The 25,248-nt window shown below is 31.2% G+C and overlaps 4 protein-coding genes across 4 annotated transcripts; all 4 read right to left on the reverse strand.

Annotated features, from left to right (window-relative positions):
- Nucleotides 1-564: 564 nt before the first annotated feature.
- Nucleotides 565-4,411, reverse strand: LOC103495513 (uncharacterized). Its single transcript, XM_008457100.3, has 3 exons — nt 3,483-4,411; nt 2,328-2,609; nt 565-1,881 (listed from the first exon to the last, which is right to left on the reverse strand). Exons 1-3 carry the CDS (start codon nt 3,633-3,635, stop codon nt 772-774), a joined length of 1,545 nt encoding a protein of 514 aa, XP_008455322.1. The 5' UTR covers nt 3,636-4,411; the 3' UTR covers nt 565-771.
- A 334-nt stretch (nt 4,412-4,745) lies between these two features.
- LOC103495514 (uncharacterized) lies at nt 4,746-8,539 on the reverse strand. The gene is made up of 3 exons (XM_008457101.3): nt 8,125-8,539; nt 6,629-6,910; nt 4,746-6,206 (listed from the first exon to the last, which is right to left on the reverse strand). Exons 1-3 carry the CDS (start codon nt 8,272-8,274, stop codon nt 5,010-5,012), a joined length of 1,629 nt encoding a protein of 542 aa, XP_008455323.1. The 5' UTR covers nt 8,275-8,539; the 3' UTR covers nt 4,746-5,009.
- Nucleotides 8,540-9,581: 1,042 nt separating this feature from the next.
- Nucleotides 9,582-10,932, reverse strand: LOC103495515 (CASP-like protein 1C1). The gene is made up of 3 exons (XM_008457102.3): nt 10,509-10,932; nt 10,298-10,400; nt 9,582-10,109 (listed from the first exon to the last, which is right to left on the reverse strand). The coding sequence occupies exons 1-3, from the start codon at nt 10,661-10,663 to the stop codon at nt 9,876-9,878; spliced, it is 492 nt and encodes a 163-aa protein (XP_008455324.1). The 5' UTR covers nt 10,664-10,932; the 3' UTR covers nt 9,582-9,875.
- A 7,340-nt stretch (nt 10,933-18,272) lies between these two features.
- LOC103495517 (GPI-anchored protein LLG1-like) lies at nt 18,273-19,206 on the reverse strand. Its single transcript, XM_017046205.2, has 3 exons — nt 18,970-19,206; nt 18,810-18,866; nt 18,273-18,723 (listed from the first exon to the last, which is right to left on the reverse strand). The coding sequence occupies exons 1-3, from the start codon at nt 19,058-19,060 to the stop codon at nt 18,344-18,346; spliced, it is 528 nt and encodes a 175-aa protein (XP_016901694.1). The 5' UTR covers nt 19,061-19,206; the 3' UTR covers nt 18,273-18,343.
- Between the last annotated feature and the right edge of the window lie 6,042 nt (nt 19,207-25,248).

Below are 25,248 nucleotides of genomic sequence, written 5' to 3' on the forward strand. Positions count from 1 at the left end.
CGCCACGGAAAATAAGGCAATGAAATTATCCATTCATATATATGGGGCCTATGACTTATTAGAAAGGGAATGCTCAACAACTTGTTTGTCTGTAAGTTAATGTAAATTGAATAGTAGGCAACAGGCAAAAGTCGTTGCACATTTTCAAAGCAAAGGACATCCCCAAATAGAGTGTCGGCAAGAACGAATTCTTTCTTATTCCTTGTCCATTGGAGAACGGCACGAGATTCTAAAGGGATTTGGGTGTGAAAATTAGACAGAGTAGATCCATTTGAAAAGAACAACCAAATCTCCAGAAAAACTTCGCATCGATAACCACTTCTTCCAAGCTAAAGAGAGTACACAATATTATTTACAACACCAGAACAATATTATTTTATTTCTATGACTAGATGTCGATCGTGTAAGACAATATGCAGCATATCATTACGCACCCTAACATAATCGCTTTGGGAGCCAAAAGCCTCAATCTTCTCCACCAAAACTAGAGATTCAGATAACGAATTACAAACACAATTAATCATTAAAAAGGTGCAAATAAACATAAAAGGGAATATAGAAAGATTGGAATTTGGAAGTAGAAGATGATATTCACACAAAGTTTTAAATCATACAGCCGACGTTTTAAAATCTCACAAACCATAACAAAATATATACCGAGGACAATTAAATCATAAACCAGTATTTTATTCAATGCATTAAAAAGACGCAATGTATGAGGCTGGTCATGGCCAGTATCGGCCGCAAACAGGGGGTTGATTAAATTACTCTTCACCAAGCTCTTTGTGGACCTGGACCTGAAGGAGAACTCAACCTGTCGAGAACTGCGTTGAAGTCAACAGGTTGGCCACTGTCTTCCATTCTCTGGATTATACTTGCAACATGGTCACCCCTGAAACCCATGCCAACCAATTTTTCGATTAGATGTGAATGACTTGGATTCCTAGCTGAAACATGGGGTCCCGCTGGAGCTTGAGGAGGAACCTGATGTGGTGCATTGGCTAGAGGATATCCGCTTTGATTGAAGTGTGCTTGTTGAGGTGGATGGTGTGGCGGTCTTCCGCTTTCCCTATCATACATCATATATGCTCCTCCAGATTGTTGTCCAGGAGGCATATATCCCTCACCTGTTGGTGGACCATAAGCATTTTTCACTTGAGGAGGTTGTTGTGGAGCAGAACCACCACTTCCAGGAGCGTACCCATAAGGCCCTGCATCCACACGACTTGAACCTGGTTGAGGAATAGATGGAAAAGACATTTGCATGGGCATGCTGCTTGGCAGCGTCTCAGGCATAGAAGTTGGTTGATTAGGTGGATAAGTAGACGGGTAGACTGAAGGGGGTGGCGGTCTGATTTGTTGCATAGAAGGCTGTTGAGGAGGTTGTGGCTGCTGAGATGGTGGTTGCGCCCATTGTTGTTGATATTGATTGAATGGCTGTGGTGGAGTTTGACTTAGCTGGGGATTGGACATCTGTGAAACATCTTGAGGTTGTGATGCCCGGTGTTGGGAATCAGATGAGATGTATTGGCTCTGAGCATGCTGGATATGGGGTGGTTGACCAGGCAATTGGGATTGAGAGATGTAGTAAGATTGTTGTTGTTGAGGCATATTCTGAGGCAAAGCTGCTGAAGGGGGTGTTATAGGATTCTGCTGTGGAACGATCTGATGTGGTAAGGCCAAAGCTAATTGCTGGTTGTGAATCTCAGATGGATTTTCCTTCTTTTTAGAATCAGAGGCAACTGAAGAAGCCCTCTCCTCATTAGACTGTGAATGGTTTGACGAAGATGGCTCTTTCTGCGAGACCTGAAGTTTAGCCAAGTCTTTCTGAGTCTCAGCGAGTTCTTGCTTGTCTCTTATAATCTGTACAGACCTGTGGACCTACAAAAATGTGTCGAGTATAAATTCAATTAAAACATTACAAATCCACCTGATTAGTATCAGATTTTAAGGAATGAAAATGATGAAAACAATACGAGGTTGGAAAGGACAGTTACGTTCACATCAAGTGATTTAAGAGTCAACAAGTGATAGGTTGATGTAGTAGGAACAGGGTAAGTTAAGGTATCTTGGTCAAATCCTTAATTAATTATGATTAGGATTAGTTTCTATGATTGACTAGAATTAGGATTAGATTCCTCGGTTTATTAAGTTCAGGTTTAGTTTCTTTGATTAATTAGGATTAGCGATTAGGATTTGACCAAGATACCCTAATCCTACTGCACCATAGGTTTAAGTTCCAAACTCTTTTTGATAAGAAGATATTACTTTCAAACTCTTTTTAAAAGATACTATAAAATCATCAAAGTTCTAAAGTTGTAGCTCACCTCTTGAACATGCTTCTCAAGAGATTTAAGCTTTGAATCTGCCTCTTCATGGTCACGAGCTAATTCAGACCGCATTTCTCCAACGGATTTATCAAGGTTGTAGCAATAGAGTTCAAGTTGTGATAGGCGTGAACTTATTCCCTCAAGAAAACGCAAAAGGTTATCAGAATGCTTTTTCATGCTGTTCTCAACCGTGGAAATCACATTTTGACTAATGGTATCATCTGCTTGACCATAGCCAGCAGCAGGGAATACTGTAGACATTCTACTCTTGTGAAAATCCTGCTCAAACAAAATGCACGATACTAATTATTAAATAATCCAATTCCAGTTGTAGTAATCAATCGAGAAGACATAATTCACAGGTGGTTTAATATAAAGCAAAGGGAATTAAAAAGTAGAAGTTTTGTACGGATAAATTTATTCAAAGCTTGTGAGACTAGAAACGACATTCGTTGCCACTGCAAGCTGCGAGCAGCGTAACAATCCTATGGGTTTCTTAATCATTCATTCCAGCTTTCAGCACTCTTACAAGACGTGCTACTGAATAGAAAAAAATAATAATGAGTTGCGTTAACTCTTCCACTCTATCAGTTCAGGAACCCATTCATTTACAATAACAAATGAAAGACCAAGACCTATATAAAGATAAGATACAAAACCCGAAACCACATAAAAGTCAATGTACTTCACTTCTACGATAATTAAATCCCTTGCACATCATGTAGAAGAAGGAGATCAACATTTCAACTCACCAGGTAAGATCATTACCAGGACTAATGACTGAACTTTACAAGGCTAGAGTTCAATTGAGTTAAATAACTAACTTCATAGTAATGACTGGAAAGCACAAATAATGTCCGCTCAATAACAAACCAAACAGACATACTGTCTAGAACTCAGCTAACACTAAGAATTGGCATGAATCATCATCAGTCCATCACCCCTGCCTCGAGTAGTCAAATACTCGCTTCTTAAGCTAAAAATAATGAGCACCCAATAAAACTTAGATCAAAACTCAACAATTAATATAAAAAGAATCACAAACCCTAATCGCACATAAGAATGAAAAATCGAAAATTAGGTTCGAGCATCCATAACCCACAATAGGAAACTAGGGAAAGAGAACTAAGAACAAGTAATTCAACCACAAACCTTGCCAGGATTGGTAACGGAAACGGGATCGCTAAGGCTACCGTTTGAAGGGTCCTGTTTACCGTAGTCTTCAAAAGAGCAAAGAATATCATCAGAACCAAAATCAAAGGATTTAGGGGAGGAATTGGGGCGACCTGCTGAACCAGACGCCATAGATCGCAGTGTGAAATGGAGAGAATGGGGATGAAGATGAAGATTGAGAATTTTTTTTGGGGAAAAAGAGAGAGAGATGATTGAGCTTTTGGATTATCGAGATTGAAGACAAACTTTTATTCGGACGCCTTCAATTCCAAGACAGTGTTTATATAGACTTGCGTAAGGTTTTTAATTAACAAATTTTATTATATAATAATGCTTATAATATTATTCGATTAGGAAAAGGAAATTAATTAAAATTTTGTTATCGGATTTTCTCTACAAGAAAACAAAAAATTTGTTATCGTAAATATATACATATATATATATACATCTAATTAAATTCCTATAAGTGAGCTATAAAAATTAAAGCAATATTAGAAGATCAAGATGACGAGAAAAAAGAAACATCCAAGTAAAGAAATCTCAAGTTAAAGATAATTTTAAAAATTAAAAATGGAAAAAATATCATTTTTCCAAGATAAAAAGAAGTGCTAATTATTTGATAAAACACTTTCCTAAATAAGATATTGTTTTAGTTTAGTTTAATTTATTTTATACTTATCTTACTTTTCAAGTCTTTATTAATATTCAATAATCAACAAGTTTAAGTTTCACAAAAAAAAAAAAAGGTAAGTTTCAAATCCCGTGCATTAATTATCAAAATAAATTTTCTTTTACAAATCAAACCTAAAACATTCAATTCAAATATAAATTTTAAATTTTGGATTACATAACAAACACAAACTCATCCTATGACACCTCACCAATACTTAAATGATAATACTTTCTTTCACAATATAGTTTAAATATAGTTTAAATGATAATACTTTCTTTCACAATATAGTTAAGTGCATTATAGTTAAGTGCATTCCTAAATACACTTAATCTGCATTTTTTTCATTGCACAAACTAATAATAAATTAAGATATTAGAATTTATCATATAATAAATTATGACTAAATAATTTAATAAGATGAACATGGATAAATAAAACCCGAGATGCACAAAGTATAAATCCGTACATTTTACTCTATTATTATTATTTTTTTTTTTTTTGTGGAGAAAGCGAAGGAACAAGCAAGAGCCACAAATGGATGTTCATTGATGCAAAAAGTAGAAAGAACATTAAGAGATAATCATCTGGTAAGATTAGAGAATGAGGGTAGAAGATATTCATACAACGTTTAAACTTTAAACATGAAATACAGTCGACTTCTTTTGTATCTCGCAAACCATATAACATTATATACGGGAAGGGAAAACACAATGGAATCCTAAAAACCAGTCTTTTATTCAATGCATTAAAAAGTAGCAATGGCTAGGCTGGTCATGGCCGATACGAAGCTTCAACGTGCAAACAAACAGGCGACTTTGCTACTAAAATTACCGTCACCATACCCGCTGAGGACCTCCGGAATTACTCAACCCATCTAGAACAGCGTTGAAGTCAACAGGTTGGCCGCTCTCCTCCATTCTATGAATTACACTAGCAACGTGGTCACTCCTAAAACCCATGCCGACCAGTTTCTCAACTATTTCACCATAAGGGTGGTTTTGGTTTTGGTTGCGCATATAATGCGGATGGTTCGGATTCCTAGCGACAACGTGGGGGCCCGATGGATGCTGAGAAATCTGAATAGATCCATTGGCTGGAGGGTATCCACTTTGGTTGAAGTGTGATTGTTGGGGTTGGGGAGGATGGTGTGGTGGTTGTTGAGGTTGGGGAGGATGGTGTGGCGGTCTTCCACTTTCCCTATCGTACATCATATATGAAGCTCCCGAGGAAAGTGCAGATTGCGGTCCAGAAGGTAAATAACCTTCTCCAGCTTGTGATACAAAAGCATTTTTGACTTGAGGAGGTTGCTGGGACACAGTAACACCACTTCCAACGTATCCATATGGGACAGTGTCTATACGGCTTGAACCCGGCTGAGGAATAGGTGAAAATGACAACTGCATAGGCATGCTGTTTGAAAGAGTCTCTGGCATAGAAGTCGGTTGATTCATAGAATAAGAAGAGTAGACTGAAGTAGGCGGTGGCCTGATCTGAGGTTGTTGCATAGAAGGCTGTTGTTGTGGTGGTTGTACCTGTTGGGGTGGCTGCTGCTGCTGCTGCAGTGGCGTCCATTGTTGTTGATACTGATTGAATTGTTGTGGTGGTGGAGTTTGACTTAGCTGGGAATTAGTCATGTGTGATGGCAACCGAGAAACATCTTGAAGTTGTTGATATTGGGTCTGGGCATGCTGGATATGGGTTGGTTGACTTGGCAATTGGTTTGAAGCCATGTAATAAGATTGCTGTTGAGGCACATTCTGTGGCAAAGCTGCTGGAGGGGGTGGTGGGATAGGATTTTGGTGCGGGACAATCTGGTGTGGCAGGGCGAGAGCTAATTGCTGATTATTGAGATTCTCAGACGGATTTTCGTTCTTCTTAGGATCAGAGGCAACTGGTGAAGCTCTCTCATCATTTGAATGTGAATGGCTGGATGAAGATGACTCTTTCTGCAAAAGATGAAGTTTGGCTAAGTCTTTCTGAGTCTCAGCAAGCTCCTGCTTGTCTCTTATAATTTGCACAGACCTGTGGACCTACAAAAGGACATAAAGGATAATCTTAATCCCTGAGGACACAATTTGGAAGACTGTCTTTTGTACAATGAAGTAAAATGTTATGGCGACAGTTTGGAAAGAATAGTCCAATCAACTGAATTAAGAGCAATGGATGACAACTCGAAATCATATCTCAACTAATGTTTATCTCTTAGATGGCAGGACCAGTATCAAGTTAAACGAAATGAAAATGGCAATAGCAAAAGAGGCTTAAGGGGGAGTCACTGTTCACGTCAAATAGGTGATTTCCAGATTCAACAGACAAGTGTTAAGTTTGAGTTGCAAACTAATTTAACATTTCTACATGATCGCAGCAATGCCTTGTGTCTACAAATGATCATATGATATCAATAAATAAATTAAAAAAAGGTTACTATTTAAGTTCTAGAAGATATAGTTACCTCTTGTAGATGCTTCTCCAGAGATTTAAGCTTCAGATCTTCCTCTTCATGGTCACGAAGTACATCAGATCGCATTTCTCCAACAGATTTATCAAGGTTGTAGCAATTCAGTTCAAGTTGTGATAGGCGTGAACTTATTCCCTCCAGAAAACGCAAAATATTATCAGAATACTTCTTCATGCTGTTCTCGACAGTAGAAATCACATCTTGTTTGATGGAATCTTCTGATTGACCATATGCAGCAGCAGGATATACAGTAGACATTCTACTTTTATGAAAATCCTGCTCAAACAAATACTCAAAACTCAATTATTCATGCAATATTACACACCGAAAACACTATTCATGAATAAGACATAAAACTCAGTTAATAAAATTGATGAACGGACAAATAAAAAAACATAATACAATAAGACAACACAACATTTGATTCCACGGAAGCTGAGAAAATAATAATTGCAGCCAATAGTCTTATGAGTGTTCTTCCTCTGTAATTTCAAAATCAAAAAACAAGACTCGATGTCAGACCAAAAATATATACAATTATTCTATGTTAGCTCTTGAAACCCAGAACACATGCCCTAAGAATTTACAAACATTACTTGTAACACCGCAGTACAGTTAAACTAAAATACCAAAAACCATAACTAAAAGATAATGTCCTCTTCTTCAAGATATAGATCCAACTCTCACATCGAATGGAAAACCAAGAATCTTCATAACAGAATTTCTAAGCTCTCAGTGAAAATTTCAAAATCTTAGGGGGGAAAAGCTGGTAAAGACCAAACTTTCAATAGCTCAAGCAAGATTGAACAATTTTTTCTTTTCCATTCTGCAGACTGGAAAGTACCAAGAATATTGACTTACAGTAACAAATTCCAAGTTATTTCAAAATGAATTGACTCAACCGTAATACACAAAGTTAAACCAATAATTAAAAGCATTATAACCCCATTTGATAGCCATTTTGTTTCTAAACAAACTTTCCTTGTTTTCTCACAACTTCTTAACCATAGTTTTTATCTTTTTCATAAGTAAATATTGAATTCTCAGCCAAATGTCAACAACAAAAACAAGATTTTAAAAAACTACTTCGTTTAGTATTCAAAACTTAGCTTGGATTTTGAAAACACTCCTACTAAAAAGCATACAACCACACAAAGAAACTAATAGATAGAAGTAATTTTCATTAGCTTAATTTTCATAAAACAAAAATCAAAACGGATATATCAAACAGGACCTACATCATTACAATCCCAAAAGGACACAGCACGGATCTTTATCCCAAGCCTCAAACAGTGATTTCATAACACAACCCAATATCAATAACCATCCCCCTCGAATAGACAAACCAAAAAGGGGATAAATTCAACAATCCAAAACCCTAATCGAGCACCCAACAAATTCCAAACCTCAAAATTTCTCTCAAACACCCAACCCACACCAGAAAAGAAGACCAACCAAACAACCGCATCAACATAAGAAACCAACCTTACCTTACTAGAATTCGCAACGGACAGATCGCTATGGCTACCGTTAGAAGATTCTTGGTTACCATAATCCTCATAAGAACAAAGAACATCATCAGTACCAAAATCAAACCCTTTAGAACCCGAATTAGGCCGACCAGTTGAACCAGACGCCATGGATCGCAGTAGAAAATCAAAAAAAAAAAAAGAAAAGGAATAGGGTCCGATTGGAAGGAAGACAAAAGAAAAAGAGAGGAAGAGGATTTCTTTTTTTTTTTTTTTTTCTCTTCTCTTTTGTTTTTTGAAGTTATCGAGAAAGAAAATTTCTGCTTGCGGCTTTTTCCGGGAAATGAACTTCCATGGATTGATTTGTTTTCTATATAAACCTTATAGAAATGGATTTCGATTATTATTATTAGTATTATTAATTTAAGAAACGTTAAAGACATGAGGAGATGACTTTGTAATAATAAATATATATATTGGACTGATTTGAAGTGTACGGCCAGATATCAAACTTTGTGATATGGCCTCGCCGACCATCTTCCTATTTTGCATATCAGTCCTTTGATTTAAGTTTCATTTCCAATTGTTCCCTTTCTCTAAATTATTAATCAATAATTAATCTCAATTATTTTGTGGTTTTTCACTAACTACCATTTTAATTTTTATGTTTGTGATTTTTTTTTAAAAAAATTATTTATATTATTTTATTAAACGTGTAGTTTGGATTTTTCATTAAAAACTTATTTTGACCTTTGTTATTATTATATTTTATATATAATATATGGGTTTAAGTTTTAATGATTAATTGATTTTGCTTTTAGAATTTAATTAATAATTCAAATGTTGAGTTAGAATAAAGTAAAACAAAAAACTATAAGAAAAAAAATATACTTTTATAAGCAATTATATATATTAAAGGAGAGTTAAAATTTTAATTTGTGTACAAATAAATCTATGAGAATTTCAAATATTTTTAAATTAACCAAAAATCCAATAAACCTTAAACTTTTAATTTTGTTTTTTAAAATAGTTTTACAAAAAAAATGCAATACGATTTAGTTGTTCGCCAAACAATTAATATTGATTATTATTGAAAAGTTACTTTCTTTGCTAACTATAAATTCAATTGGTATTCGAGTGTATTAATAATCATGAAATTTGTGGTTAATTTCTTATCTTCGATTGTACTTAAAAAGATCTCTTTTCGTTTTTCAAGACTAATGTTTTTCGATAGTTACTTTAGCCAATATTATTAATTTCACATTGTCTTTTAAGGATCAATATTTTATAAAGTGTTTATGCATTAATACAATTGTTTGTTTGAAGTGATTTTAAACGTGATAAATCATTTTTATTAAACATCTTTTGAATCACAAGCAATTAATCGCTCAAAACCAAAAATGATAGAAAGAAAATAGTGTTTACAAGTGTATAAGTTAAGTATTTAATTGGTTTTAAATGATTAAAGACATATTTAAGAGTGATTTAGAATATAAGGATTAAACTTGAAATATTGCCGCATTAATTTTCTCTTAAAATACATTTCAAGTAGCTTAAGTAGAACTTTAACAACCATGCAACATCTACTAATTCAAACAATACAAAACTCATAACAACAACTCAACTAACAAATTTCGATCCATCAAAAGTGTTGGAATTTTTATTTAGCCCTTACAAAAAACTTACAAAGGGCCAAAGTTCCAAGTTTATGGCAAGCCATCTTTCACTAAAGATGGCCTAAAAGTAAAGACCTAAGTTTATGTTGCTTTGCTTCAAGGCTTCTTCAAAAGAAGAGGATCCAAAAGAGAGTGAAGAGAATAAAGAAGAATCAACAAGTAAACAAGCAGTCCAAGGAGACCCATGACCAAAGCTCCAGTAACTTGACTACAATAGTTAGCCACTTGGTCGCATATTGGGAGCCATCCTGCATATGAGTTCCCATTTTTTCCTATTTGCGCTACCGCCAACGCTGCTGCTACACTTGAAGTCAGCAACATCGTCATTATCTACTCAACAAAATACATTCATTCAGATAAATCTTGTATGATTAGCTTTGAAATGAGAAGTTCTAGTAATCGTAGCAAAACAAAATACCAGATTACAAATATGATCGACAACTTTCAAAGGCAAATGTCATCTATATTTGTCATGAAAAAAATTGTACAAGAGAAGGTTCCCCTGTTTTGCGAATTACCACATCGAAACATAGCACCAAACGCCAGAGCAAGCTCTCCGCAGGAAGAAAAAGCACAAGAAACCCATAAACACTCGCAACTGAATTTGCAATCACAAAGTACCTCGAAAAACAAAATCAAATAACCTCCAATCAGACCAAAATCAAACAAACAAAAACCCATAATCCAAAAAACAACAGAGAGAGAGAGAGAGAGATAGAATAATCTCACTTGAAGGATGGTGTATGAGTGTATTTAGCCTCAAAAGACAGAGTAAAAAACCTAGCTTCTTCATGGCTTGTAGCCATAACAATGGCAGCAGAAACAGTGGAACCCAAAGCAAGAAGCCTCAAAAGAAGTAAACAAATTCTCTTGGTTTTGCCCATTGGGCCGACGCTAACTCTCCCAACAAATCCTCTGTGTTTCGCCTTTCCTTTGGGAAATGATTTTAAAAATGGAGATGAATTTGAGTCGTTGAGGATTCTCAACTGTCATCACCACCGCCCCATTTGGGGAAGAGCAATGGAGATGAGAAAGGGTTGGTGAACAATGGCGTTTTGGTTTTGGAAATTTGACGAACTGCAAAAGGAGAATTCGAGGCTTTCGTTTCGCTAGAGTCGAGGAAAGATAGATGGTTCTGTTCGGCTTGTTTTTCACCTAACTATCAATTTAAATTATTATTTTCCCATTCCTCTTTTTTTCTTTCTTTCTTTCTAATTTTCAAAATTTTATTCTTTATTTGTTTTAATTCTCTCTACTTATAATTATATATATATATATATATATATATATATATATTTATATACATTTCAGTCAATTATCTAATTTTAATTTATTATGTGGTAAATTAAAAATATTATTATTTGTTTTGAGTGATTAGGAGGGTGAGACACACATAAATGAAGTGTGCCTTTGAAAACAAAATGGTGTGGGTTCACTAATAAATAAAAGGGAATAATAAGGTAGTAGGTATTATGGTAGGAATGATTTCCACTCTTGTTTATTTTGTTTTCAGAAAATATTTTAGTACATGACATGTTTTTCTTTTTCCATATATATATATATACATACACTAGAGTACATTAGTTTTTATTATATTGGTATGGTTGGAAAAAAATGTATTAAGGTAACAAACAACAGTTACATACCCACGGTCACTTAAATAATATGATATAAGACGGTTTATTGTACGAACGAATTACTTACATAAAAAGAAGTAATAGAGAGACTTATAAAATTGTTTGAGTTTAAAACTCAATAACTTAATTCAAACTTAAAAGAGGTCAATCTCATGGCGGTGTTTTTTTCTTAGGTTTCGGCCAACATTTATTCGACTTAGATTATATTTGTTTTTCTCATTAGAGTAAATGTCTTGAAAGAAGCAAAGATGAGATGGTCAAAAGTCACCATATATGATTCTTCCTTTCAAATGTGGAGGCTTAATATATTCAAAGTTGGGTTTTATGCATTCAACTTGTAGGACTCCTCGAGTTACTCCTATTATTTACTTTCATGCTTTCTTTTTATCGATAATCTTTTTAGTTTTTATTTGCAAACTCTTGATGTATAAAATTTATCCACAAGGTTCTTTATGTGAATTTTCAATAATATTTCAATAAAGTTATTAGATAACGGATATAATAATGTGTCGGAACTGTGAAAAAATAAAAGGAAATAATATCTACTAATTAAAAGTGTGTATAAAAAGATTAAAATAGATAAAAGCTAGAAGTATGGAGTGTAAAATAGAAAATATAAAATTATCTAGAAACTATATATAATAGCCAAAACTAAAAATATAAACCAAAATATGATCAAACCCAAATTACCAATTTTTTTTTGGTACAACATATGAAGCGTCTCTAGATTTTAGCCTCTAATGTTTGTTATGAAATCAACATGATTAAAGAGAAATAGAAAATTAAACAATAGATAGTCGACATAAAGATTTATGTGGTTCAGTAACAATCTGTTGTTAGTTACATCAACTAACAAAAAGAGATAACAATTTATCGTTAGAGAGAAAATATATATAAGAATAAAACATATTCAAGAACCACCAAAGAAGTTATATATAATTTATTATATAGCACCCTCCTCTAAACGGTACCCTATAACTAAATTCAGCCAAGCTCCCATGTTTGATCCTTTAGAGCACTAGTCATTAAAAATTCAGGACATTTTAACGATGCAAGTAAAATGAGTACATGTCAATTATCGATAAACGATTCTCACGTTAGCAAATCTAAAAATTATCTAATATAATAATATATTTTACAAAGTTACACTTTTTACATTGTCTCATTCGTTTTAAACTTTAAAATTCATTTCATTTCGAGTTTTTAACTTTTTCAAAAGGTATGTTTTGATTCTTTTAACCTTTACTTATTATTAGTGACTTATTATTAGTGTATGATTTTAATACTCACACCACTTTCTTTCTTCTTCTTCTTTTTTTTTTTTTTTACCTTTTTTAAGTCCACTTGACCAAATGCTCATACAAAAATTAAATATATATATATATATATATATATATATATATATATATATATATATATATATATATATATACACTTTTAGTTGATGGTGTGGAAAGGGTCAAAAGAATATTGGTGTCTTGAGACTCAAAATTTGTAAAGCCAAATGTTGAATTTTATTATATACTTTTTTGATTGCATATTCCCTCTCAATTATGTTTGTATTTCATATTTTTCACGCTACCTTTCTCATTCAAAAAATAAAACCCACAAACTTAATTTATTTAATTTACTAACACAAAGTCACAAACACAAAACTTCCTTTTCCTTTTCCATTGTAAACTTGTAATAGACAAGTTTATTAGATATTTAATTTGTGGAGACATTAAAATCTGTTAGAAGAGTTGATTGATTTTGAAAATGTTGAGTAAAAGGAAAAGGGTAGAAGATTATAAGAAGAAGAAGAAGAAGAAGAAAAAATCTAGTTTCTAGAAGAGGTTTTGAGAATATTGATTGGTGGAATTAGTTGGAAAATTAATTAATTATGATGATGGGTTGCACTTTAGAATTTGTGGTGTTCACAAAACAGTGAATTAATCCTGTCAAATTGCAAGCTGTCAACTTTAATTTCCAACTCAGCCATTCCTTGCCACGTGTTTTTCCTTCAATATTCATATCTCATCACCTAAATTACCTAACTGCCCATCAATAATCTCTCATTTTCTTAAATAACGATAAATAAAAAAAAAAAAACAAGAAAAAACATTCTTAATTTTGACTCCACATTCACATCTGTATTGTTTTTGTGTCAATTCTTTATTTTAAAAGAATATATGCTTTATCGATTATGTTATGTTTAGAGGTTGGTTGTTTTATAATATTAACTAGAGGTATTTACGGTTCGGTTTGAAGTTAAAATCGCACCGAATCGTAAAATGTAAAAATAAATCTTGTTTGAAATCGAATAGGATCGCTCGTTTAGATCGAACCGTTTATGTATACAAAAAACTGAACTGCTTATACATAAATATTATAGTCGAAATCCATTGATCATTATAATAAATAAAAGTCTTACAAAGTTACGAACTTAAATTAAATTAATTTGTACAATAATTAAGTAAAGACACATAAGTTTTAAACATTGTCGATGTTCTGCCTAGTGCCTACAATATGCAAAATTTTAAATCAATAAAAGAATTAGAAACATGATTTTTTCGGCTTTAATCCAGAATGAAAATAAATTGATTAGAATGAAAATAAGGGTTTGCGTGTCGTCTTAGTCTCCCTATGTCATTCGAGTTCCACTTCCAATACCATCTATCCTATGTAAGTTTATATATATATATATATTAAAAAAAATTGGTTTAGTTCGGTTTTAGAATCGGCTTAATATCTTAAACTAAACCAAACCGCATGAAAAGTAGTTTCAATTTAACACAAATTGAATTTAACAGCATGCATTTGGTTTCAATTCTATTTATGAATCGGTTCAATTTTCAACTAGTTTTTTAACACCCCTAATATTAACCAATTGCGATATGGTTGGACTAACGGTAACGACCTTAATTACTCTAGTAAACCATTAAAATTGTCCAAAATCAAATTAATGGGAGAAAAGGATAATAGTTATTTTATCTCCAAGAACATAAAAATCTTTTTTAACATTTTAAGAAAAGAAAGGATTAAAATACCAATCTCGAAAATTAAAAAAAGAAAGAGTAAAAAATATAGTAAAAGGGTATAAAAGTAAATTTGAAGGAGTTAGACAGGTATAGTTGCCGCGTAAAACTTTGTTATGACGTCATCACTAATACCGTAGCCATTTTCACATTGCTATATAAATCGGCCGTGTTTGCCCTTTCCACCAATTTCCTCCCAATTTCCCTTTTCCAACCAAAACACACACACACAAAGGAAAAAAGAAAAAGAAAGAAAGAAGGCCACACCCACCACATTTTCCATGAAGAAAACAGGGCTCTTCGCTGCCTCCGTCGCCGCTGCCTCCGCCACCGCCCTCTCTGCTCCCCCGTCCTCCCCCAGCACCCTCAAAACCAACTTCTCCCATCAGGTAATTCAAAAAAAAATTCACTCCAACTCTCATTAATTTCTCAAACAAACCCATTTTGCAAAACACAAGAAAAATTTTAAAAAAAATAAATAAAAAAAAATCAACAATTAATTCTTGGGTATTTCAGGAAAAAGTGATCGCCAGAGATGAGGAAATTACTACACCGACGAGAAGATCGCCGCCGTCTACGGCATCTGATCAATTTGCTCCGAGATTCGATGGGTTGAGATTCATTGAAACTCTTGTCACTGCTCATAGATGATAAGCTTTGGCAATAAAATGGCCTTCCATCCTTTTTCTTTTCTGTCTTATTATTAAAGAAAAAAGAAAAAAAAAATCAATTGCTTTGAGGAAAGAAACCCCCAATTCTGTATTGCAAGTGGTGGGTTTGTTTTTGTTTTTTCTTTTAGAGGTTGATCTTGTAATTCAAATCATATAATGTAATGTAAGAATTGATATAACATGACATGTATTTTACTATGATAATTGTGTGGGTTTTTTTTTTTTTTTTTTTTTTTTTTTTTTTAAAATGTATGTCAGTCATTCTGCAGTGCTCTGTTATGGTAATGACAAATTGACAATACAACTTTGGCCTTTTCAACTTGATCGTTTTAAAGTGGATATTATTTCCATCTTTCATTCTCATCGCATCAAAAGAAAAAAACACTACAAAAAAGAAAAGAAAAAAGGTCAGATGTTGTCCTCTCCCTTTATTTTGTCATCCAAATTCCAACGAATTATCAAGTCTAAGTGAGGGGTGGAGTTAGACATCACAGCAATAGCACATATATTGAATAGAGAGAAAAGACAGTATGAAGAACCCTTGGCAAAGACATGAAAAGAGATATAACCATTGACTTAACAAAGTATAGTATAAAGATAGAAAGTCAAATCAAACATAAAATTAATAGATTAATATAAAAAGAAATGGTCCTAAAAGAGTTTATTTGTTGAACTTTGAGATGAGCATAGGATCCACACAAACAACAAAGTTGAGTGTTTTTTCTTTTAACGTGGCTGAGGTTCCATAATGAAAATATTATTTGTTGTGTCTTCACCATGGGGATGTTGGTTCATAGTTATCTTTAATCTCAGAAATAGCAAAAATTCAAAAATAATAGTATGCCAATTGGCTCATTTTGGGAACCACTAAATTTTGGACAAATTACATAAGTATTTGTGAAAGAAAAAAATGATATTAATTTGTGGTGGGTTGCATGAAATTCCTACAACTTCATTTGTGAATTAATTTCTATTTGTAACGCATAAAACCATTCGAAATTTTTTAAATATAGTAAAATAAACTAAGATATTTATATTCTATATAATTCTTTTAGGTTCTACTGTCTAATCAATGTCAATCATTGATAAAATCTGAAATTTACTACATGTCATAAATATTTTGTCAAATTTTGTCATCTTTACAATTTCCTTTTAATAAAACAAAGTATTAAAATAGTATTTAAACAATTAAGGGTATGTTTTGAGGTAATTTCAATTTGGATATAAATTAAACAATTTTAAAACAACTTTTTAAAAAAGTAAGGTTAATGATACTCTTAATTGTTTTGAACTTAAGTTTAGAGGGTGTTTGTCCGAAAAGTTTAGCAACTTCAATAGAATTTTGAACGTTTTGAACAGCTCGATGTATTTAAAAAGTTACTAGAAACGGTTAAAAGCACGTGAATTTTGCAGATATAATTGGAAAACTTGATGACAAAAATTTATGATGTAACCTATTTTGGTACATACTCTGTGATGTCTTAATTTATTCATTCAAATTCATATATAATATGTGATAGATTTTGGAATTGGTATTACCAAACAAAAAAAGAAGAAGGGAAGAAATTATAAAAAAGAAAGAAAATTAGGGAAGAACATAGACAAGCCGCAATTCAAAATCATTTGAATTCTATCCATTTCCAAAATATATGCAAACTTGATGGAGCAAAAAAAATGGAGAGTACTCTCTTATTCCTCATCATTTCATAGACAAACGTCTATCTTTCTACCCAAAAGGGTGCTATTGGTCGACTTGTGATACGACGGTCCGATTTGATTAAAAACGTGTTTCTAGAAAATTCGTTTTTGTTTAAACTCTTTTGATAAAAATTGTTTCAAATAAACTTTTGAAAGAGTTTTAAAAGTGATTTTTGGAGGGTTGAATTATTTTTCAAATTTAAAATTTGAAAAGTTAAACCAAACACATCATCTTTATCTTTAGTAATTTTTTTTTTGTTGAGAATCAAATTACTAATTATTTCCTTTCAATTTCTTACCATGATTGGTATGTTTGTTAATTTTTAGCCAAATTCCAAAATTCAAAAAACAAAAATTTTATACATGCTTTTTAAATATTTTCAAAATTTGGCTTGAATTTTAAAAATAGGGGTCTTTTCAAAAATATAAAAAACCGGCAAAGTATTTACATTGTATAGAACAATTCCCAAAATGAAAAAAGCCCATAGGCCCACCGTGTAAAATACCAAAAATGTCCTGTCAACAATGCGTGTAAGGTAATGTGATTTGGTATAGGATCGTTTAATTAATTGGATACACGATCGTTTAGATTTGTCTACAAGATCGTTTAAACCATTTTTTTTTTCAAATTTTGGTATAAGATCGTTTAGATTTTGCTACACGATTGTTTAGATTTGGGGTTTCAAATCTAAAAAAATTCAAATTTGGGTCTATGATCGTTTAGATTTGGCTATACCATCGGTTACATTTGGCTACAGGATCGTGTAGATTTTGGGTACACGATCGTTTAGATTTTGCTACACAATCATTTAGATTTTCCTTTAGTTTTTGGTTACTCTAATTTAAAGATTATTTATACACCATATGTTTAAAAAAGAAAAGAAGAAAGACGATACAATAAAAAAAAGAAAAAGAAGAAACGGGAATAAAAAAAATAAAAGATGAAAGAAATCACATGAGTATATAGGAAGAAACGATAAAAAATGGGAAAGGAGAAAATGATGAAAGGGCAAATCCGACACATTTAAAAAATGGCTAAATTGATGTTCTCTGTTACACGCCCGTAAGTATTTAGGAAAGTTTCTTAAAAATATGGTAAAAATTAGATGACAAAAGCAAGAAATTTAGAGAAAGATGATTGTGTTTAACCTAAATTATAAGTTTAGTATAGGAATTTGTATAAAAAAGGTCCATGAAGTTTTAAGAAATATTAAGTATATAAGTGCATTTTCAATTTTTAACGCATATTCAAAACTTTTAATCAATAGGATTCCGATACATAGAACTTTAAGAAATGTTTAATCCCCAATAACATAGAATTTGAAAACTTAAAAGGATGAGACTCTCGAACTAAATTTATAATTTAACAAAAAAAGAATTAATAAAATCTGGTTGTTTACCCAAATCGCACCAAGTTGGATGTTAATAGTTATACAGAGAATCCATCAAACAAACAGAACATAAGAGAGATTTGAAAAGGCATTGGCATCATATAAGCAAAAGGGAGTGGTGGTGGTGGTGGTGGTGGTTACTTTTGTATTCTATAACAACAAATAGAGTATAAAGGTAGAAGCGAGAGCGAGAGAAAGGAGTCGGGGTGGAGTTAGTAGAGTGGAAGAAGCAGAAGAAGCAGCTTTGATCTCGGCTTTCTCGGCCTGGGCTTGGAGGGCTTTGTCACAAGAAAGACCTTGTTTCCCTTCTTTGCATTGATTGGCAAAGAGGCCAGGAGGGTATTGGCCATACAGATTTATGTAACTAAACATTGTCTCAGCACAATTGTTGGTCATGTCGTTTAATTCATCAACAAACCCACAGCAAAATTCCAACAATGCCTCACAACAGAGTGTTGCTGGGTATTTAGGGCCTTTGCATTTGCTTGTTAGGATCGTGTAATTCTGCCCTTCCATGTCTACTGGGCAATCTGTCCATACCATCGAAAAAAATGGTTTAACACAAAACCAAACAAACCTCACATTTACCAAAAGTTTAGGGGTTGAAGGGCTTTACTTTTTTTGGCCTGAAGAAGGGAACGCCCAGTAAATTGCCCAGATTTGAGTGCCTCATCTGCAAATCAATATATCAAAGGAAAATTATATAAAAAAAACTCTAAAATTAAAAGAATATAAATAAAAGAGAGAATAGAAAAAAAAGGGGGAGACAAAAATACAAGAGAGGAATGGGGAGTGAGAGTAAGCAAAGGCAAGGAAGAGGAAGAGAAGGGGAAAATAGGAGCAATAAGAATGTTGATTCAACGCCATATTCTCTTCTAAATTTTGGGTTCTCTCCGGCAGCCGTTGGCGGTGGAGCTTTCTGTCTCCGCCTGCAAACGGCTTTCAATAATCAAACCAATATATTTTTACTTTTTATTTTTCTGGATTTTGAATTTGTTGGGAAATGGATGGGGGAAAAAGAAGAGAGGAATTTGTAGGGAGGAGAGGGAAGTTTTGCATGAAAAATGGGGAATTTTTTTCTTCTTCCAAAGGTATAGCTAAAAAAGGGTCAAAATAGGGAATGGGTTTGAGTCCATTTGTTTTCTCTCATCTATCTTTCTCTCCTATTGGACACATAATTACCTAATTTCTTGCATTCATGTATGGTTATAGAATCTTAATGTTGGTCTAAACATATATCACACCTAGTTATTTGATTGTTTATATAGACTAACGATGTATAATCGATCAAAGACTTGTAATATTGACTTTCTTTAAATTTATGGGATTGTCGAGTCATTACTTATTATGTGGCTATATACTGTCACCACTCAAGGTTATGTGTGACTGATGTTTAAGTGCACTATCCAATCAACTCTTCAACAATCGTTTATGGAGAATTTAAACAGTTCTAAACTCAACGATTCTATGGTCCTTTAAGGTCTTTCATGGGTTCTCAGAGGTACTCCATGATCTTGTAGAGTTCTATAGGTCTTGTAAACGTTCTTTATGGGTCCTTCAAAGTATTCTATGTGTCACTTAAGTTCTTTATGAGTAGTGACATCAAGTTCTTCGTGGCTTTTCCAAGGTTTTTCACAAGTCCCCTAAGCTATATCTAAGCTTTTTCAGGGTCTTCTAAGCTACAACTAACTTATCTATTGGATGTTCCCGAGAGGACACAACTAAGCTCTTCATGGGTTTTTTGAGCTACTACTAGGCTCCCTCATGATTCCTCCGAGCTCCCTCTAGGCTTCTCATGTGGGTCTCCTGAACTTCTTCTAGGTTCCTTCAATTGGTCCTTTAAGCTACACCTTTAGAATATGATCACATGAGTCTTGACCAAAATTCACTAAGACTAGCCTCTTAAAGCCATGGGTGTCTACCAGTCAGATTAGATACATAGGTCTCATCTACCTTTATCAACCAACTTGAGTCTTTCTCTTTGTCTATAGTTCTCCTATCTCAGTAGACTCTTGGTCTCTTAGTCAATCTCAATAAATTTACTCATGACATATCTTATCTAATTATCTGTTTTAATTTGCAAAACTTTTTGTCCCACCAATTATAGGCAATGGAATTATAATCTTGGAATATGTTGTATCAACATTTTCGAGAACATCTATTCTCGAAGTATTAATTACAAAAATTACAGTCTTCTTTGAATGAAAATTAAATAATTTGGTTGTTGTCAACGAAGGCTTAGTTCAACTAGCATTAATGTACATTGAGGACCAAGAAGTCCGTGATTTGAGTCCCCACTCCAATTTATACTAAAAAAAATAGGCTGATTGGCTTTGATAATAATAATCATTATATTTAAGTTTATACGATGGAGGTTTGAAATACCCATCTCCTCTATATGACACATGCAATTTTACTATTAAAAATACATAAATAACCAAATGGACCCATTAAAAATGGGTTCATAAATGTCTTTTTTCCTAATCCAAACTAACAAAAACATATGAAAACTATGTATTCATCATCTTATTCTAATATCCCTTAACTTCTCATTCCTTTTTCTTTTAAAGTAAAACATCATGAAAAAACTAACGATAAAGTCAAAATGAACATAATTCAACTAACATAATACAACGTACTATTAGCTTCAAATTTGGGATTCATCTTTCACATCCTATATATTGTAAAAAAGAACTAATGATGTAAGATAGAGAGAAAGATGTCTAAAACAAAAGGAAAAACATTACACAACAAAACCAAATGAATCGAAATAAGAAATTAGAGAAACCGAAATGTTACCAAATAGTGCTTAACCAACCCAATTAACCTCTTCATAAAAGCTTTTGAATATCTTCAATCCAAATACCAACACACAAACATAACATGTACTCTCTCATTTCAAGTCTTTGTTTTTTCTTTTTTGTCACTTTTTATATGTCCCTTTTAAATATGATTTCCCCCACCCATCTATTTGTTTCCATTATCTTGACATAATCTTTGTGTTTTTGGGGAGATAAGATCATAATTCTCTAATAAACTTTGAGATTGTCAAATTCATAGTGACTAGATTTCATTTTATAAAAATCTTATCCTTCCTCTACCCCATCTCATCACATGCATTATCTAATCTTAAAAACCCTCTAACAAGCAACAAATTGGTGATAATTTAACTTAAACCTTTAATTTTATCATTATTAATATTAATATTTTTTTTAAATTTCAAGCCTTTTTTTTTTTAAAGTCAACTGATCTCTCCCTTCACCAACCCCAATTATACCTAATTTTCTACTTGTTTCACACATAATATTTTGAGGTCTACCACTTATATATGTTTGGTTTAATTTAATTAATTTAATTATTTTTTTTCCTTTTTGATATATACAAATTAAAAGTTGACTTTTTTTTTTCTTTATTTCATATTGATAAATAGTCAACATGCATAAATTTTTTAGTTGGTCAACTTACTAATATTGGTTATTATTTGAAAAGTACTTACTCATATTGGTTCCATTAACGACCATCTCTCCCACTCATCTATGATTTTTTTAAAATAAATAATTATATACTGTAAAATAAATACATGCACAATTTCATATTTTAAAATTTGAAACTTAATATTCAAAAATTGTCAAAAAAAAAAAAAAAAAAGAAGAAGAAGACTTAATATTGGAAAACAAAATGTCCTATCTCTACTTATATATATATATATCCTTTTCAATGATGGATGTTGTATCTAAATTTAAAAAAAAAAAAAAAATCTTTTGTACATATAAGGTTGTAGAAGAGCAATTCTTATACTTGATCATTTTTTGGTAATGTAATGAATCGTATTTGTACGATTAATAATTAAGTGTATAATAATATTAAGAAAAACCTACAAATATAACAAAAATCAATCAATGATAGACGATAATACTAATAGACTCCTATTATTGATACATATGATTAATTGACAAACTCTAAGAGTTGGATTAGTCTTACTATAGTTGCATTTTTTTACGTACAACATCAATTGACAAACATAGAGCAAAACGTTCAACAAAGTACCAAAATGCCTCCAACACAAAACTTCAAGCAAAAAAAGAAAGAACACAAACGACAAATATATATCCTCGTACCAAAAAGTAGTAGGAGCACAAACAATTAAAAGAGTCTAATCTGAATTTATATTTTGTTGAGATGTTGTGAGTCCCACAATAGAAACACTAAGGAAACTCACACCCCTTATAAGGTAGATGAACTACTTCTCTCATTAACAATTGATTTTGAGATGGAACCTCGTACTATTAAACATATTTATAAATTTTTTATTAATGATTTTAAAAATCAAACTATTTATTACCATCTAACTTTATTATTATTATTATTATTATTATTATTATTATTAATTAATTAATTAATTAAATTGAAAATATATATAAAAGCAAGGGATTTTGTGTAAAATATTGATATAAAAAAAATGAAACGTCATGTTACGGTACAACACGTAAAACTATATATTATTTATATAAATGTATTTGTGTGATGTGTGAGTACATCATCAATTAATTTTTGGTCGGTTTAATTATATTTGTTAATAAACATTAACAATGAAACAATAATTTGAGATTATAATAATATAATTCGAATTAAATTTTGTAAACTATAATTTGGAATGAATTTAAATGTACAATTTAAAGGGAAAATAAATGGTGAATAACACAATTTCGTATAATATAATTTTTCTGTTATATTCCTCAAATTGTTAGCTAACATGTCATTAATTAATTTTGTGAAATACAAACTTAAAAGTTCGATTTCAAGATTAATAAATTAAAAAATAAAAAAGTATGAAAATATTTCTTAAAAAATATGAATTTTTTCTTAAAATTGATATCAATTATATAAATAAGAGGTTATGGGGTACCCACCACATGGCATTCAGGACGTGTAGTGTAGAGGAAGGATATTGTATAATATAGATTACTTTATTTTATACTAAGCTATAAAATTAATAAATTGTCCTAATGTAGCCTTCAGGGGACATTTCCACAAATTTTCTCTCTCCTTTATTTATTTTAATAATAATCTCAAGTCTTGTACTTTTACGACAAATACGGTGATGAAGATTGTACCTCTCGTCTATTCGATGGAAAAACATATCAATTATCATTAAGTTAGGATGTGTTTGGATTACATTCTCAAGTGATTAAATTAAAAAAACATCATGTGTTTGGCAAGCACCTAAAATAAATTTTGAAAGAATGAATTTATAGAATAACGTGGTTTAGAATAAACACATAAAACTAACTTTTAGAAAATTAAATTTTGTGTGTTTAATGGTCACTTTTCAAATCTCATATTTCTATTATATATATATAATTCATATTAGAATCACTAGTTTTTTTAACCAATCAATTATAGAATCACATTTAAACATCAATTTATATGACAAGGTCCTAATTATTTGGGTTCTTTTTTTTTTTTTTTCCCATAATAGAACTAAATAAAATCAAAATCTTATATATTATAAACTGATGAGAAAATTTAAAAAGAAAAAAATTAAATTATATTAGCGGTCAATTTAATTTTGTTAAAAATGGAAAATCCATCAGGAAAAGCAATTCATAATTTTGAATGAAAAATTGGGGTCAATTAATTATAAAAATAAGCTTGGAAAAATTAGGAGATTAAGAAGCTAATTAGAAATGCAAAATCTTCTAGAAACACAATTATTTTATTGGATGCTTTGTGCCATTCCTCATATTTCTCTTTCAATACCTTAAAATACCTTTTTTTTTTTTTGTTCTCAAAACTTTATGCCATGCTTAATTTTAGTTGCACATAATTTTAAAGGTGAATGAATTTTAGTTGATGGAGGTTTAATAAATCTTAAATCTAGTATTTTAAAATTAATTTTTATCATTTTTTTTTTATAATTTTATAATCCTAAATCTAGATTTAAATCTTTTTACTAATAAATAATAAAAATTTAAGAAAATATATATATTAAATTAACATAGGATTAAATGACATTTAGTCCAAATACAAGGACTTATGTAGGAACCACTTTACGAAAATTGAAGCATAATTAATCATAATCCATTGTATTAATTTTCCTTCTTTTCAAAGAAAAAAAATTGGGATAATACAAACATGGTCACATGGTCCTTTTTTGCAAATTAATTGTTTCTTAACATTTTATATCTTGGGATGCAATCTTACACTTTAAAATTTATTTAACTTATTAGAAGTGGATATTACTCAAATATATCCTCAATCATATAATTAATTAATATATATATATATATATATGTTTATCATATAATATAGAGTACTAATTATTTTTATTTAATCTCATAATTTCTTCTATTTAATTCTGCCTTTTTCATATTTCTTTCTAATAAGAAGAAATATTCTAGAAGGGATCAACATTTAATTAATTAATTAATTAATTAATTAATTAATTAACTAATTAACTATTTTTTTAAAAAAAATCAGCAATCTTCTAGAATCCATTTTTTTAAAGTAAAATTAAAGTTAATAATTTACTCCTAATTTCTTCCATATGTCTATCCTTTTCAAGTTCTTAGCTTTTTCTTAGAGTCAAATCCTAACTATGACCAATTAATGATGACTTTATGAATTTTCAATACCTTTCAATTCAAATTAATTTTAGAAGGCTTATGAAATTATATAATCCAAACCTAACCACAATTTTTTTTTTTATGATTTTTTAATCAACTATATTATTATTTTGTTATCTTCTTAATTTGTGTAAAAAAATATTCAATAAAATAATAACACTTATATAACTTTGGTTTGCTTCATAAAATATTTGGTATAAACTTCTTTTTAGTTTTTAGATTTGGAGTATTACGACTCTTTTTTTTTTTTTGAAGTTTCAAAACATCAAAATATTATACTTTATTTTTCTTTATCTTTTTCGATTTAGTATCTACTTAAATATTCTCACAATTGAAATAAGATAACAATTTTACATTAAATTTTATGTCTATTTATTTGGTCCAATTGTTTAGTGATTTTTTTAAGTGTTCACTTCATCTTTTTGTTAA

Source organism: Cucumis melo, chromosome 1, assembly GCF_025177605.1.
Source record: "Cucumis melo cultivar AY chromosome 1, USDA_Cmelo_AY_1.0, whole genome shotgun sequence".
Lineage (NCBI taxonomy): Eukaryota > Viridiplantae > Streptophyta > Magnoliopsida > Cucurbitales > Cucurbitaceae > Cucumis > Cucumis melo.